Source organism: Cetorhinus maximus, chromosome 12, assembly GCF_964194155.1.
Source record: "Cetorhinus maximus chromosome 12, sCetMax3.hap1.1, whole genome shotgun sequence".
In the NCBI taxonomy this organism is placed as follows: Eukaryota; Metazoa; Chordata; class Chondrichthyes; order Lamniformes; family Cetorhinidae; genus Cetorhinus; species Cetorhinus maximus.
This window is the reverse complement of record NC_135890.1, coordinates 39,526,750-39,544,056: the sequence shown is the minus strand read 5'-3', so window position 1 is coordinate 39,544,056 and position 17,307 is coordinate 39,526,750. Positions and strand designations below refer to the sequence as shown.

The window sequence follows — 17,307 nt, the reverse complement described above, 5'->3', positions numbered from 1 at the left end:
TTGCTTACAGTGTTGGCAAGATCAAGAGCAATATATTCACAGTGCAAATGATCTTTTGTCACCCTGTATGGGATGGTAAAGGCTTTCTTGCCTTAATAACAGTACTCCTTATCATATTGAAAGTAGGGACAACACTACTGACTCCAGTTGTGAGCCAAAATGTATAAGGAAATGAGGCTACTAATTCTGCCAAATATGAATGTAATAAAACAATAACCACTCCTATTAAAAACTACTAAAAGCAGTTACAAACTATTACAACAGTTTCAGAACTAATATCCCCTTGATCTGAACCAATTGAAAAATGAAAGTGAAACATATTTTTATCATAACTCCAAAGCAGTCAGGACCCACCTCTTATCTCAGTCATGTCACTTATGGTAAGAAAATTGTGACACCATCTACTTTGGCAAGTTGATCAGTAAACAGCCCTTTGCGAAATATACCAGTAAAATCCAGTCACTGGCACCTTAGAATGACTAATAAAGTATAAAATTTAAAGGAATAGTGAGCTTTATTGTAAAATTATGCATTTATTTTACATACCTCAAATCTTGCTAACTAATGTCATTCCTCGGTAATGCTGGACAGTTCCAGCTTGAAAAACACACAAAATAAGTTATATCCTCTCCAACCCTTTCCTGTAATGTTAACAACATCCTTCACATCAAGAGATTAGAACTGGCCGATATTGTGCATGATGTAATAAATGGTCCCATAAAATCACACACCCATTAATTATATAAAATTAAGTGAATTATACTGCAAGCCACAAACCCTGATGCTCTTGACCTCAAACTGTAGTTGTGTGGGTATCAAATGGCTCAATGACACAATGGTTCTGTAAGTACAGAGGGGCAATCAGAATTTTTGCCCCAAGGAAATCAATGACAAGATGAAAATTCATGGAGTTGACAAAGATATGCACACCAACCAAATTGTATGGATAATAATCTGACCACTTAATAACTTGCTTTGTTATAATGAGACACAAGCATCAATCTTTGAATAATGATTCAAACAAATGTAAAACTTCATTATAGAACAAAGTGCCATTTATTTTCGACTTCAGTTATATTACTTAAGTTGTACAAATTGCCATTTAAGTTAGGAAAACATTTTTATAAAAAGTATTGGTATATATATAATATAAATATTGACAGCAATAATTTAAATAAATACATAATTCAGAGTAGGCAGTACAATTTCACAGACAAGATTAATCTACTATATACGGAGAGGGAGTGATTCAAGTCTTTTGCTAAAATGAAATAAAAAGTATTTAGACTGCCCTTTTTGCTCTTTATATATATAATGTGTGTGTGTAACTTTCTTTCCAAGTAAAGCTAGTTCTGAGAAGTATCATTCATGGAATCATGGAATTTACAATACAGAGAGAGGCTATTCATCATATGTGGGTTCAGAACGGAAAGCTCCTGCTTGTTCTCCTCCAAGCCACTCACCATCCTGACTTGGAAATATATTGCCGTTCCCTCACTGTCACTGGGTCAAAATCCCCTAACAGCACTGTGAGTGAACCTACACCACATGGACTGCAGCGGTTCAAGAAGGCAGCTCACCACCACCTTCAAGGGAAAATAGGGATGGACAATAAATGCTGACCTAGTCAGCGACACACACATCCTGTGAACGAATAAAAAAAAGTCAGCCTCCTTAACTTCTTTGAGGAAGCGACAATTCAAGTGGAACGTGGTAGGCCAAGGACATGGCATACAATGACTCCAGAAAGGCATTTGGCAAAGCTCTGCAGAAAAGGTGACTAGTTAACCTCAAACTTTAGGGTAAGTTTTGGAAATGGAAAAGGAGCTGGTTAAAGAATATAAAACAACCAGTACTGGTTAGAGGAGTTATCTCAAGGTGTGAGGAGTACCAAGTTGGCTGCCCAGGGTTCAGTACTGGAACTGATACTATTTCTAATTTACATCAATGGCCAGGATTCAGTGGCATGGTGGCCAAATTTGAGGGTAATATCAAAATTGGAGGATCAGTGGAATCACTGAAATGAGTTGGATTAAGTACATAAGTTGGCAGAGTAAAACCAGACAAAACTCAATGCAGACAAGTGGAAAGTAGTGCACATGGGAAGGAAAGAAATGGATGACATACATAATCCATGAGTGATGAAGAATTCAGCTAAAAATGGCTAGGTGTCTGATTGGACTGCACTGGACACTAAACATGTCCACCCAATGCACAGCAACCAGCAACAAAGTTAGCAGAATACCCAAGCAGTAGAATGCAAGTAGAACAGTAGAATACAAGTCAGAGAAAATCGTGATTAGATTGCACTATGTTTTGCTTAGACTGCATCTTCAGTACTACATCCAGTTCTGTTTGTTGAGAAACACAGAAGATATTTAACCTCTGGAAGCAGTGTAATGAAAAGGGAAATCCTTGGTGTCATAGGTCACAGATATGAGGAAAGATTAATGGCTGAGAGGGGCATTTGAATGTCAGTGCCAAGATAGATAAGGAATTGAAAAGATAAATCTGGAATGTTATTTTAAATTAAATGACCAGAGTAGATGATGGGACACAGGTTCAAACCAATAAAAGGCAAATTCAGATCTGATGTCAGGGTTATATTCTTTACACAAGTGAACACTGCATGGAATAGACTTCCAGGAAGAATGATGGAAGTGAGAATCCTGGAACCCTTTATGAGATAATTAAATGCTGCATTAGGAAGACTTCCAGGGTTTTTTTGGGTGGATGACCTGAGAATGACCTTCCTCCTCCGGAATTAATTTGTGATCTTGCGACCTATCCTTGTCAGTGGTTCTTCAACTGGTGTTATCTACTCTAGTTCAGTTTCCTAGACTATATGGTTATACAACACAATAAATAAATAGAATCGAACCCTGGTAACGGTACTTTTGGCCAATGTTGATGATCGCAGTCATCGGATTTTTTTTTAAAAGTCTGAAATAGGTAGGTGTGCCCAGTTATCCTCTGCCAATTCTGGAGAGTTTAGGGCTCGCTTGTTGTCCGGATCTCATCCCAAAGGGGTCTGTGTCGTTGGCCTCTCTCTCAGTATTCCTTCTGCTGTGTGTGGTGGCGGGCAATTGGTCTTCCAGAGGCAAAAACATAGAAAGAGGAGGCAGTTCTCTGTTGGGGATGAATGGGCGTTTCTCTAGGCTCAGGCTTAACACCTTCTTGTGCCTTGGGGAGTGGTACACGTTATAAAATGTTGGTAACTGTTCCTCTTTGAAATTGCAATCATCCTCACGGTAGGTCATCTATTGAAAAAGGGAAATGGTTTAGAATGAACTATCTCCAGGTAGTGGCATGAACCAGTTTAACCCGAGAGACATTCGTCATACATTAAATTCAGAATCGACAGGGTTAACATGTTTAGGGATGACGTGGGGTTTTCCCATGGAGAATCTTGTTCTGCAGACCAGTTTTGCTACTTCGAGCAACCAGGTGTCCCATACTTACTGATCCAAAAATGCTGCCCTCAGTGTCCATGCACAGGTACCGTCCTGTCCTCACTCCTTTGATCACTACGTGCCCTGGTTCCACTGCTTTGATCTCCAGCAGAGCTGTAACCCCAAAAAAGCACTCGCGTTAGACAGTGATACCGGCACGGTAAGGTACCAGTCAAACATTCTCCAGATGTCAAGCTACACTGATGGCCTTGTAAAGACATTAAGAAGACAAAACAGTTAAATACTTGAAACAGGGCATGTGCAGGGCTATGGGGAATGAATAGGAAGGGGGGACTAATGGGATTGCTCTTTCAAATAGCTGATATGAGGCACGATGGGCCGAATGGTCTCTTTCTGCGCTGTATCATAGAAGCTCAAGCACATTATTCCCACAAGCATGAAAGTACTAAAATAAAACGTTCAAATTCTCCGTTCAAATGATCTTTAAACGTTAAGGAACCCAATGCAGTTCATCGAATAGTTCGGTAGCAAATCGAAATGAGATAAGGCAGGTTTATCTTTACTTCATCAGCTCTGAAGAAGTCATCCGGACTCGAAACATTAACTCTGTTTCTCTCTTCACAGATGCTGAGTTTTTTTTCCGGCATTTTCTGTTTCTATTTCATCTTTAACGTGCTTTGCACTAAGTGACCTTAAGTTATGAGTTGAAATTGGATGATCCCCAGCAATTTTTTTGGGAATCACATCGGTTTCTAAGAGAAAAAAGGGACCAGAGAATGAATGAGGTCCAATTATGGAGAGGGGCCATCACCAAGTGGAATGATTACAGATTATTCCCATGTGTTGGTTAACAAATATAACTATGAAGCAATGATAGATTAAACACGTTAACAGTAATGATATTGCATCATCCCATGATATAAACAGAAGAAATTAAAGTAAAATGAAATGGAATCAAATTATAAAATTATCATTAAATGTCACATTCAAAGTGCAGATTTATCGTTGCAGAAATGAAACTTACTGTAATAGTTCTGGGAGTTCGAGCTGTCAATGTGTCCGTCAGGGTTAATCTGTAAGTGCCTGCTGTTCCCTTCCATGTACAGGTGCATTAATCGGATCTGCTGACCCCAGTCCCGCTCCAGCTGAGCACCTGAATCAATCCTCACCAGAGGAGTTGACCTGACAAGTGAAGTACCGAGAAACACGGCGAGGTACAAGGAAATCAAGCTGATAAAGCTGGCGCCCATCCCTAACACGAGGGCTGGAGCTGGGAGCTTCTCCTGGAAACAAGCGGGACCGTTCTTCCGCCTCTGAACCCATTGCGCTGCTTTTAAAGTCAATGCAGAAAATGACATCAGGATCACCTGAAACCGCCGGCAGAAAGCCAGTGATGTGACAGCCTTCATAAGGCTATGGGTGTCTGCACTAGATACTTGGTAAAACTATTATTTTGGGCGGGGAGGAGGGGGAGAGTGGGGTGATGGGGGGTTGGGGTGATGGAGGGGGGGAGGGGGAGTGGGATGGTAGGGGGAGTTGGGTGATGGAGGGGGAGGGGGTGATGGGGGAACTGGAGTGATGGAGGGGGGAGTGGGGTGATGGGGGAGTGGGGTTTTGGAGGCGGGAGGCGGGAGGGGGTAGGGGGAGTGGGGTGGTGGAGGGGAGGAGTGGGGTGCTGGGGGGAATTGGAGGGAGTGGGGTGGGGGAGGGGGAGTGGGGGGGAGGGGGAGTGGGGTGGTGGAGGGGGAGGGGGGTGGTGGAGGGGGGAGGGGGAGTAGGGTGGGGGAGGGGGAGTAGGGTGGGGGAGGGGGAGTGGGGTGGTTGAAGGGGGTGTTGGAGGGGGGAGGGGAGAGTGGGGTTGCGGAGGAGGTAGGGTGTGGTCGACGGGGGAGGAGGTGTTGGAGAGGGGAAGGGGTGGTGGAAGGGGGAGGGGAGTGGTGGAAGGGGGAGGGGGTATGGTGGAGGGGGAGGGGGAGGGGTGTGATGGAGGTAGAGGGGGTGGTCGAGGGGGGAGGGGTGATGGAGAGGGGAAGAGGTGGTGGAAGTGGGGTGGGGGTAGTGGAAGGGGGGGTGGGGGTAGTGGAAGGGGTGGTTGGGGATCGTGGAAGGGGTGTAATGGAGGGGGAGAGGGTGGTTGAGAGGGGCAGGGGTGATGGAGTGGGGAAGTGGGGTGATGGAAGTGGGTGGGGGTAGTGGGAGGGGGTGGGTGGGAGGGGGAGGGGGTTGGGGGTCATTGTCATAGTTGGAATCAATGATGGAGATACTTGCAGTACTGGCCCTTTGAGAATACACACACTGAAACAGGACAAACTTCAGCCAGAGTTTGAAAATCGGACTTTAGTCGAACTGTTCAGAATCAACCGCCAGTGGCTGAGTGCTCAGAATGATTCCTTCGTTAACACCAGTTAAGTGAACTCTCATCCTCTTCATACAACCGCTTGCCAGAGGCGATGTCCTTTATTCACCAGATTCCCCACCACCAACGCGACATTTCTTCTCGCTTGTTTGCCACTTGGCTTATTTGTTTGATTTAATTGTATTTGTGTCCGCACTCCTTTAACCAGCACACCGTTGCGTTTTTTATCTGCTTTTCTTAACCTCAATGAACACTAAATTTTGTTCGTTACAAATGTAAGGAATTCTTTCCCCCCTACACCCAAACAGACCTTTCCAGCTTCTGCAGCCACGCTGTTTAATATTTGGCTGCAATAAGCTTCAGTCCCGATACATTAAATATGTTTGAAAACTGCTGAAGTCTGCACTTCTGATAAACAGCCTACAACCGAGACAAATTTATACTACGCTTATATGCGAAAAGGCTGAATTTTGATTCATTTTTCAGAGTTTAGTCCATGTTGGCCTGAACCGAGGTGAGTTCTCATCACCGGCACAGAAAGGCTGCTCTCTGTTTATTTAATGTTCGTTATAATGTCCCATCAACAATTTTATTAGGTTTCCGGAGTTAGAAAAATGCCTCGTTTTGTAAAGTTCTGTTCTATCGGGCAAACCGGGTTTACACGAATCGTCCTCTCTCAGTTTCCTGTTCAATTCACACTCTGGAATAATCGAAACCGAAGGGACCCATTGCAACTGAGCTCACATGGGATTTTGCTGTAGCGCCGGACACGTATCAGAGCACTTAACTCCCCCACTTTGACATCCTACGTGTGAATCTCTGGAATCCTGGGGAAACAGCCAATTGATATCGTGTCATTTCCAGAAACCTGAAGTGAGTGGCAGTGATTCCGGGAAAGTAAACTGTATCAACATTTTTATTTTTATAGCCATGAAATTTACTTTGACCCAAACTCATGCCTCATACGTACCTTACATACTGAGTCCAAGTTGTTCTAATTCATACCGTTTGTAATTATAGCATACATTAAGCTCTATCGGTGGATTCTGATTACTAAATACTTTACTGCTCACCCTTGAATGGGTCGTCACATTGAACTCAATGGAGTTGGTCACAGTGTTTTGAACACTGAACAGGGTCAAAGCAGAATTGCAGTTTACAGAATTGCAGCAAAAATCCGAAACCGATTTTCAGTATCTTTAATTTCAAGTTCATTGGATGCCATGAATCAATATATGTAATTAATACTCTACACGGCACATGTGACTCTACTCACCTGCGGCAGAACATCAACCTTAGCAGTTATCACTAAAGATTGGAGCATTCTGAAAACTGGGTAAGTCTCGCAGTTGTGAGAGTTACATTCCAGTAACACACCTCTTTGAAACCTCCACAAGGGGGCGGACATTGACCTTTGTATTGCACGATTCCACAGACAACCACACCCCCCCACCCCAGAAGCCCAAATGTCTATTTGGGATCTCTATTCTACAGTCCACCCCAACTTCTACAAAAAAAAGACAAACGACGATATTGGTGTGAATATTTTAAAAGAGTGATGCTCTTGCACAAAAGTCCATTTTGGTAAATTAGGTTGATGAGCTGCTAATGCAAATAGCAACATGGGAATATGATGTTGTGGTGATAACATCGACCTGTCTCAAAAAAGGGCAGGTCTGGGTATTAAATATTCCTGGATACAAGTTGTTCAGGAAAGAGAGGGAAGGAAAGTAAGGAGGCAGTATTGATTAGGGAAAATATTACAGTGCTGGAGAGAAGGATACCCTGGAGGGATCAAGGACAGTATCTAATTGGTTAAAGTTTACAAACAACGGAGGTACCATTACACTACTGGGTGTATTCCATATGCCACTAACTAATAGGAAAGATAAAGAGAAGAAAATAAACAAGGAAATTACAGGTGTGAGAACTATAGAGTATTGTAATGATAATGGGGGACTTCAATTATCTTAATATAGACCAGCATGGTACTAGTTTAAAGGAAATCGAGGGGGAAAGCCTTTGAAGTGTGTTCAGGAGAATTTTCTTGATCTGGAGGTTCCAGCCCAACCAGGAAAGGGATTTCTGGATCTGGCTCTGAGGAATAAGAAGGCTCAAGTGGATAAAGTTGCAGTATGGAAACATTCAGGGAACAGTGATTATAATATGATAAGGTTTAAATTAGCTATGTAAAAGGACAAGGAGCAATTTAGACTAAAAATCCTAATTGGAGAAGGACCAATTTAAGTGGGTTGAAAATGGATCTGTCCTGGGTAAATTGGAATCCAAGGCTGGCAGACTAAACTCTAATTGAAAATGGAATGCCTTTAAAGAGGAGATGTTTCAGGTAAAGTTGAAGTACAATGTCATAAGGGGGAAATGTAGGGCACCAAAGCCAGAGCTCCCTGGATGATGAAAAAGATCATAAGATGTAGAAGGAAAAGGGCACATACAACAGATGTTAGGTTGATAATACAAGTGAGAACTAGGCTGAATATAAAAAGCTTAGAGGAAAATAAGAGGGATAATAAGAAAGTATGCAAAGAGACACACAGCTGGCATAAAAGGAAATCCAAAAGTCTTCTATAGACATATAAATGGTAAAAGGGTCATAAGAGGAGGGGTGGGGCTGATTAGGGTCCGCAAAGGATGGAGGCAGAGGACATGGCTGAGGTACTACATGAGTATTTTGCACCTGTCTTTACCAAGAAAGAAAATGCTACCAAAGTCACAATGGAAGAGGGTGTAGCTGAGAGACTGAATTGGTCAGAAATTGATAAAGGGACGGTATTAGAAAGGTTGGCTATACTTAAAAGTTGATAAGTCATGAGGTCGAGATGGGATGCATCCAAGGATGCGGAGAGAAGGAAGGGTGGAAATTGCAGAGGTACTAGCCATAATCTTCCACTGCTCCTTAGATACAGGGGTATTGCCAGAGGATTGAAGTATTGCAAATGTTACAAACTTGTTCAGAAAAGAGTGTAAGGATCTCTCAGCAACTAAAGTTTAACCTCAGTGGTGGCAAAGCTTTTAGAAATGATAATCCAAGACATAAATTAACAGTGACTCAGACAAATGTCGATTAATTATGGAAATGAGAATGGTTTGTTAAAGGCAAATTGTGTCTAACTAACTTGATTGAGTTTTTTGATGAGGTCACAGAGAGGGTTGATGAGAGTAATGTAGTTGAAGTGGTGTAAATAGACTTCCAAAAGGCATTTGATTGAGTGCCTCTCTAAGGATAGATTTTAGAACCACTGGCTTTCTTGATATACATTAATAAGTTTGACTTGTGTGTGCGGGGCACAACTTCAAACTTGGAAGTTGAAGTACTCAACTTGGATGTACAGTGAACTGTGAGAAGGGACAGACCTCAAAAGGTCATAGACAGGATGGCAAAATGGGCAAATATGTGGTAGATAAAATTTATCTTAACACAGAGAAGTGCAAAGTGATATATTTTGTTGTCTTATGAGGAAAGGTTGGACAGGCTAGACTTATATCCACTGGAATTTAGAAGAGTAAGAGGTGACTTGACTGAAACATATAAGATCCTGAGGGGTCTTGACAGGGTGGATGTGGAGAGGATGTTTCCTTGTGGGAGAATCTAGAACCAGGGGTCACTGTTTAAAAATAAAGGGTCACCCATTTAAAATGGAGATGAGGTGAAATTCTTTCCCTCAGAGGGTCGTGAGTCTTTGTAACACTCTTCCTGGAAAGGTGGTGGAAGCAGGGTCTTTGAATATTTTTAAGGCAGAGGTGGATAGATTCTTGGTAAGCAAGGGGGTAATAGGTTATCAGGGGTAGGAAGGATGCAGATTTGAGGTTACTATTAGATCAATCATGATCTTATTAAATGGCAGAGCAGGCTTGAGGGCTGAATGGCCTACTCTTGCTCCTTGTTTGTATGTTCATTTTGGTCACAAGAATGAGGACAGGCAATATAAATCTAAGGGTACAATTATAAAGGCAATGCAGGAACAGACAGACTTGAGAGAAGAGGGAGAATAAGGTGGCAGGGCAGGTTGAAAAAGTAATTAAAAGGCATATGGAACCCTAGGTTTTATAAATAAAGGCATTGAGTACAAAACAAGGAAGTTTTGAAGAACCTTTACAAAACACAGTTTCAGCCTCAACTTAAGGATTGCCCATTCTGGGCACTACACTTTAGGAAGGATGTAAAGGCTTTAGAAAGTGTGCAGAGAGGATGTGAAAGCTTTAGAAAGTGCACAGAAAAGATTCATGAAAATAGTTCCAGCAATGAAAGACTTCAATTATGTGGATAGATTTGAGAAGCTGTGTTGTTCCCTTTAGAGGAGACTGGGAGGAGATTTGACAGATGTATGAAAATCATGAGGGGTCTAGACAGAGGGAGAAACTGTTCCCATTGGTGGAAGGGTCGAGAAGCAAAGGACACAAATTTAAATAAATTGGAAAAAAGCAAAGGTGACATGAGGCAAACTTTTTTACACAGCAAGTGGTCATGATCTGGAATGCACTGCCTGAAAGGGTAATGGAGGCAGATTCAATCATGGCTTTCAGAAGGGAATTGGCTAAGCATCTGAAGGGGAAAATATTATAGGACTACAGGGAAAGTGGGTTGCTCTTGCAAAGAGCTGGCACAGGTTCAATGGGCCAAATAGCCTTCTTCTGTGCTGTAACCATTCTATGATTTTCAAATTGTATGTTAACATGTTAAAAGTTATTATGACTATCAAATCTCATCACTTAAAGGCTCAGAAACTGTTAGATTTTGAAGTTTAAGATTCTAATTTTAAGGTTATCTATCTTTGCATGTTAAATGTGAATGGAAATATTCTACATCACCTGATAAGATTTTGCTGCTTCTGGTCAATGTCTTTTCACTCTTTCATGAGATACGGGCATCGCTGGCAAAGCCAGCATTTGTTGCCCATTCCTAAATGCCCTTTACAATGCTATTTAAAAAATGACTGCATTCCTGTCATATATTGACAACAAATTACATTTATATAGTGCCTTTAATGTAGAAAAATATCCTGAGGTGCTTCAATAAGGTGTAATCAAACAAAAATGCACTGCTACAAGCAGAAAGATATTATGGAAGATGATGGAAGGCTTGATTGAATAAATGGGTTTTAAAGGGATGCCTTAAAGCTGGAGAGGGAGGTGGAGACATTAAAGAATTTAGGGAGGGGAATTCATTGAGTGGGACCTGGTACAGATTCTTGAGGGACATCACTTATCATACCTCACCCAATCAAAGTACCCTTCACAACTATTCTCTGTTTCCTACCTAAATAAATTGCCAACCCACAACACAAGGTTGCCTCCATTTCCATGTGTTTTTGTTTTTTTTGCCATTAACATATGAATTTAAGAAATAGGAATAGGAGTAGGCCTGGAACCTCCTGCACCATTCAATAAGAACATGGTTGATCTTCTATCTCAGTTCTACTTTCGCACCCTATACCCATATCCATCGATTTCCTTAACATCCAATCTCTAAATGGCAGTGGGATACAGATTAGCCAGGAGGGGGTGGGGGTGGGGTGGTTGGTGGTGCACGTACTGAGACAGCATGAACCAGGGCAACATCTGGCTTAAAATTGGCCTGGAAGTGGCAGCTGGTCAGTCAGTGCAGCATAGTTCAGGTGGCAAGAGGCTACTGGCTGGCACCATAGGAAGGCTTGCCAACAAGAAGGCAGGTCATAGGGAACAGATTTCAGATGGACCTTGTGGAAAGAGGAGGAAATGGGGTGGGAGCCCAGGCAGGACAAGGGGAGACCTAAACTTGATTTTCTTTTTCTTCCACTGGCCCAACACAAAAGTTTTAAAACTTATTTTAAATGGTGTCTTCTGGTTCCAGATCCTTTACTCATTGTCTTCACCTGTCAGGAATGCAGCAGAGGCTACTCCACTAAGACCAGAGTTTAAATTACAGTTGAGGCCCAATCATGTCATTAGACCCCAATCTGCATGTTTGAAGAAGGACCCTGCTGGCTTCAGGCATGCACTCTTGTCACAGCTCTAGAGAGCAAACTAAAACAGAAGAGAGCTGGATCCAGGTGTTACATTGCCGCTAAGTGATCAGGTTGATTTTAATTGCTTATCTGCCTGGTTTCTGCTGGACAGGTTAAAGTTAAAATCACCACCCCTCCATATATGTGATATTTTTATTATTATCAGTAAGATCTCTGAGATATAGAAGCAATAATTTTTTTTAAAGTGTTATTACCACTATCATATGAGATACAGGAGCATTGTATGACATAATATTAAGGGGGTTAGACAAAGAGTGATGAGGCCTTCAGGGACACAATAACAACAGATACAATTTAAATATAGAGCAGTGTCATGAGGGAAAAAAGGAATGGGATTATACAGTTAATGGAAAACGGGATGGACAAAATCTGGGGATTATATACATCATTTCATAATAAGAGAAGTGCAGGTGGAGAATGCTGTACCCGGGTCAAAAGTATTTTGTTATTTATTTAGAAAAGGGGGCATAGAATACACGAGTAAAGAAGTAATGCTGAATTTGTACAAGACAATGGTTGTACAATGTACACTAAACCACATTTAGAACTCAGTAGTTTTGGATATCACATTATAGAAAAGTCATAGAGTACAAAATCGAATTCACCAGGGTGATATCAGAATAGGAAACTACAGTCATGATGAGAGACTTAAAGGTACTGGGAACTGACAACACACAGCAAGTTGTCACACTACATTTTAAACTTTATCCAGTTCTGATGAAAGGTCACAGTCCTGAACCATAATATTGTTTCTCTTTCCACAGATGCTGCCATTCCAGTATTTAATCCAAATCAGAGATTAGCCCTTCGTGAATATTTACTTGTATGAAATATCCATACAAAAAACACATGGCTTTAATGAGTCAAATCCCCTTTTATTCACAAGACAGACTACAAAATGAAAAAAATGTTCTCTTCCAGTCCTAAAAATGTGGATTAAGCAGATGATTCAGATCCACATGCTCCAGTCCTAAAAATGTGGATTAAGCAGATGATTCAGATCCACATGCAAGAGTCCTGCCATCAAGCCAGAGAAGGTTTGGTGAAGGTTTCTAAAAAACATAGAGAGTTTTGCTGAAGTGAAAAGAGAAAGACTATTTCCTCTGGTTGAACAATCAGTGATGAGAGGTCATCAATTAAAAATTGTTATTAAGAGAGTGAGAGGAGAGGTTAAAAAGAATTTGCACAGAAAGTTGTTGGGGCATTCGTGTTTTGTCACAGGGAATGTTGAGGCAGAGATTATTGTATATTGTCAGGGAAATTTGGAAAAGTATTTGAAAAAAACAGGGAGATTTGAGGCAAAGGGAAAATGGAATTAGTTTATAATTGCTCTAGCAAGGAGTAGGCACAGGCAGGATATACTGAATGGCCTCCATCTAATCTTAAAACTATGATCATATGGCTTATGCCAATATATCATTATTAATACCAGTAGTATCATTGTAAAATATAAGAGCATTACATTAATGTAGACATTGTCGTTAAGTATCAGCACAGTTCAATGGTAGCACTTTCAGTGTCAGGTCATGCATTCAAGTTCCACTGCAAGAATAAGCCTATAATTTAAAAGCAAGAAACTGCGAATGCTGGAAATCCGAAACAAAAACAAAAGTACATGGAAAAACTCAGCAGGTCTGACAGCATCTGCGGAGAGGAATACAGTTAACGTTTTGAGTCCGTATGACTATTCACCAGAACAGCCTATAATCTAGTTTTGTGTAGTTGTTAAAGTGAAGGTCAGATACTTGTCCTAACAATACTCAGTATCACATAACAATGGATGTAAATAACAATGGAAATAAAGTAGTTGATTACAATTTAAAATGGATGAGAACCACAGCTAATGAACTTAAGAATTGGAGTGAATGGGAGGTAATCTTCGTAAATTATAATTGTGTGGTTGGATCAGTTGTACATTTAGAAATTTTACTTTGAGGCTCGGACCTGTTTTTGGCCTCCATTAGTGCCAGCCTGAAATTGGTTTCCAGAGTTTGTGTGCTTCCCCTTTTCATGTTCCCTTCTTCCATGTTTCAACTGTGTCACTACACTGCAGGATGGAGCCACCTCAGCAATCATTGACCCATACATTGACTAGACTCTTTTAAAGACTTTCATTATTTATTTGCAGTTTGTATACATTTTGTACTCTTTCTAGATCTGTAAAAGATTTGGATCTCCTGGTCCGTATTCTTCCCTGCCAGTGTACACAGTGTATGATTTCAACAGCATTTAACGCTCTGCATGCCATATCGAATTCTAATTATTGCCATGAGCTTGTAATCTACAAATGGAAGACAAGACAGAATCAAATACAACAGGATTCCAGGTAAAACACATATGGTACTTCTTTAAAAACAATTTAAATTTTAATTTCAATGCTGTAATAAATTCTATTGTATACAGCACACATACCTAATAAAACAAGAACAAGATTATATTCTTTAACAATTATAGTTGATTTCTAAACTGTCCATTCTAAATTAGACTCCAGCCCTGGTGTAATTCTGAGGTATGCATTGTTGTGAAACGAATATTAATACAGATGTTCACTGTTACATCAGGCACACTGGAATTTCATAGAGGCACAGAAAAGCTACTCTAAATGCATTGGTAAGGAAATATCTCTTTCTCAACCAAGCATTACACTGTATCATACTTTTGGCTGGAAGAATTAGTAATGAAGCCAAAGAGATAGAATCATTGCATTTACAGCACAGGAGGCCTTTCAGCCCTTTAGGGACAGGTTCAGATGGAGAGCAGGGTTTATATGGAAAGCAGGGCAGCCTGTGTAAAGGGTAAAACTGTGCTAGTGCTCACTATTCAGCTGCAACCACCTGGTCTAATTAAATTTCTTTGCCCTTCCACCACCACCCCAATATTCTCACTTTGCTAATACCTGTTCAATTGTTTTTTTATATATATGATCTATAGATTTTCTCTCAGCCCCCCACTGCACAACCACAAAAGTGTGCTACACCTGCAGAGGGAGCAGTGCCATTCAGTTTTCTGACCCAGGTGTCTTCCCATGACCCATCTCCCAGGAGCCTCACACTGGCAATGGTAGCCACAAACAGTGGGTCTGAGAGGCCACTGAAATAACCAGAAGGTCCCAAGGCTTGAAAATTTTATTTGGGGCAGGTGGGAGCCAGCAGAACTGCTGCTACCTTGAATCTTCAGGATGTTCCTGGTACTCCACAGGTTTTGTGGGGTGAGGGTCACTGCCATTTGGGAATCTCAGGAAATCCTGGAGTAATATAATGGGGTGGGGATCGAATGTAACAGGTCTCCACCTCCATTTCATTTACACCTGTAAACTAAGTGATTCCTAGGTGCCATACCATTATCTCTACCTCAATAGCCAATTTTTTTCCATTTCCCAATAGCTTGTGTGGAAAAAAAAAATCTAACTTCCCTCTTCATTCTTCTATACATAATCCTCAATCTATTTCCCCTTGCTACTCATTAGTCAACCAGTTTTGCCACCTACCCTCTCAATTCTTGCATTGCTTTAACTCCTGTTAGAACCCTCCCCTCAAAACTTTTCAGCTTTCTTCATAGCTATAACCTCTCACTCCCAGTACCTTAGTTGTAAAATCACAAAATGCAGGAAACTCTGACAAGGATACAATTTAGTGTCCATCACTAGTTGCCCTGAGAAGATAGGGGTGGCAATTGTTCTTGAACTACTGCATTCCCAGTGAATTCTATTAAACCTTAGCTGTTAGTGGGGTGGTGAAAAAGGCATATGGGACACTTGCCTTTATCAACCGAGGCATAGATTACAAAAGTAGGAAGATCATGTTGGAGTTGTATAGAACCTTGGTGAGGCCACAGCTGGAGTACTGTGTGCAGTTCTGGTCGCCATATTATAGGAAGGATGTGATTGCACTGGATGGAGTGCAGAGGAGATTCACCAGGATGTTGCCTGGGATGAAACATTTAAGTTATGAGAGAGGTTGGATAGACTTGGGTTGTGTTTTCGTTGGAGCAGAGAAGAATGAGGGGTGACCTAATCAAGGTGTACAAGATTATGAGGGGCATGGACATGGTGAATAGGAAGCAGCTGTTTCCCTTAGTTGAAGGGTCAGTCACGAGGGGGCATAAGTTCAAGATGAGGGGCAGGAGGTTTAGGGGTGATGTGAGGAAAAACTTCTTTACCCAGAGGGTGGTGACAGTCTGGAATGCGCTGCCTGGGAGGGTTGTGGAGGCGGGTTGCCTCACATCCTTTAAAAAGTACCTGGATGAGCGCTTGGCACATCATAACATTCAAGGTTATGGGCCAAATGCTGGTAAATGGGATTAGGTAGGTAGGTCAGGTGTTTCTCACGTGTCGGTGCAGACTCGATGGGCCGAAGGGCCTCTTCTGCACTCTGTGATTCTGTGATTCTGTTAATGTGCTCCCAAAACTCTTCTAATCAATGTCTCACACAAGTCACTACCTTGGTTTTGTATTCAGGCCACCTATGCATAAAACTCCGAATAGAAGTAGCATTAAGTTTTATTACTATGATAAACCGGAAAAACATCAATGAACCTTAAAATTGTTCACAATAGTTCATCTTTCTTCAATCATTATACATATCAGTACAAAGGTAAAAGTGACAATGATAGATTTGTGTAGCTATAAAACAGAATATGTAATTGTGAAAATTAAGTGAAAACTTGGCAACAATTTAAGGTAATGCGCATGTTATTCATCAATTATCCCGTAAAGACACTATTTCCAGGCAACTGTATTCACATTGTGATGTCTGCTTTATTTGCAATCATGTGGTCCTGCCATCTGAATCAATTAGTAAAACCAAGATGCATGGTTAGGCTAAATGTACTGGAAATAGATTCCCTGCCATTTGCTGTAAATTATTCCTTCATCGGAATTCTGAATTTAAAACAGAGTACTAACTTATAATGAATACTGGAACTCCTATTTCTGATATTAAAAAAAGAACATATATATGCACGCGCACACACACAAACAAAGACACACACACACACTCAAAGACAGACACACACACACACACACACACACATATGCATTGGGAGGAAAGAAACAGTTGGCATGCTGTCTGTACAAAACTAAATTCATATTTTCTTTGTGTGTTGTGTCCAGTTCAGGATTTTTTTGACCATTTCTCTACATGAAGGATTTGGAGAAAAGCTATTTTTTAAGTATTGGGGTTTAGAAGGGAAGCAGACTTGGACAAGTTTAAAAAGCAAGGCAATGGGCTGCAGACATCTGCAGGATGTTTATTAAGACCAGGCAATAATGCTGTTATCCTGGATGATCAGCAACTTTAGAGGAGTTGTTATTTCATTCCAGGGGCTCCCAATAATAAATGGAATGTCCCTTCCTGTTAAGTATTATTTGAAGTTAATTTCAAACCCCGAGGGGGGGTGTGTATGTGGTGGGTGGGTGCGGGGGTGGTGGGGAGGTGGATTCAGTCGCGGATTTGATTAGTAAATATTCCAACCAACTCCTGAACAGGACAACAGATCAGGAACCAAATCTGAACCT

At 41.2% G+C, this 17,307-nt stretch overlaps 1 protein-coding gene across 1 annotated transcript; it reads right to left on the bottom strand.

The window, feature by feature from the left end:
• Positions 1 to 1,033: 1,033 nt before the first annotated feature.
• On the bottom strand, positions 1,034 to 4,846 carry LOC144687368 (fibroblast growth factor 19-like). Its single transcript, XM_078553402.1, has 3 exons — positions 4,438 to 4,846; positions 3,463 to 3,566; positions 1,034 to 3,260 (listed from the first exon to the last, which is right to left on the bottom strand). The coding sequence occupies exons 1-3, from the start codon at positions 4,820 to 4,822 to the stop codon at positions 2,967 to 2,969; spliced, it is 783 nt and encodes a 260-aa protein (XP_078409528.1). The 5' UTR covers positions 4,823 to 4,846; the 3' UTR covers positions 1,034 to 2,966.
• Positions 4,847 to 17,307: the final 12,461 nt, after the last annotated feature.

Excerpts from the sequence above, each read along its gene's own strand:
- LOC144687368 (XM_078553402.1), bottom strand. The coding sequence starts at position 4,822 with ATGAAGGCTGTCACATCACTGGCTTTCTGCCGGCGGTTTCAGGTGATC. Across the intron at positions 3,567-4,437 it reads GAACTCCCAGAACTATTACA|CTCTGCTGGAGATCAAAGCA; the intron begins GTAAGTTTCATT and ends TTGGGGTTACAG. Across the intron at positions 3,261-3,462 it reads AGGGCAGCATTTTTGGATCA|ATGACCTACCGTGAGGATGA; the intron begins GTAAGTATGGGA and ends CTTTTTCAATAG.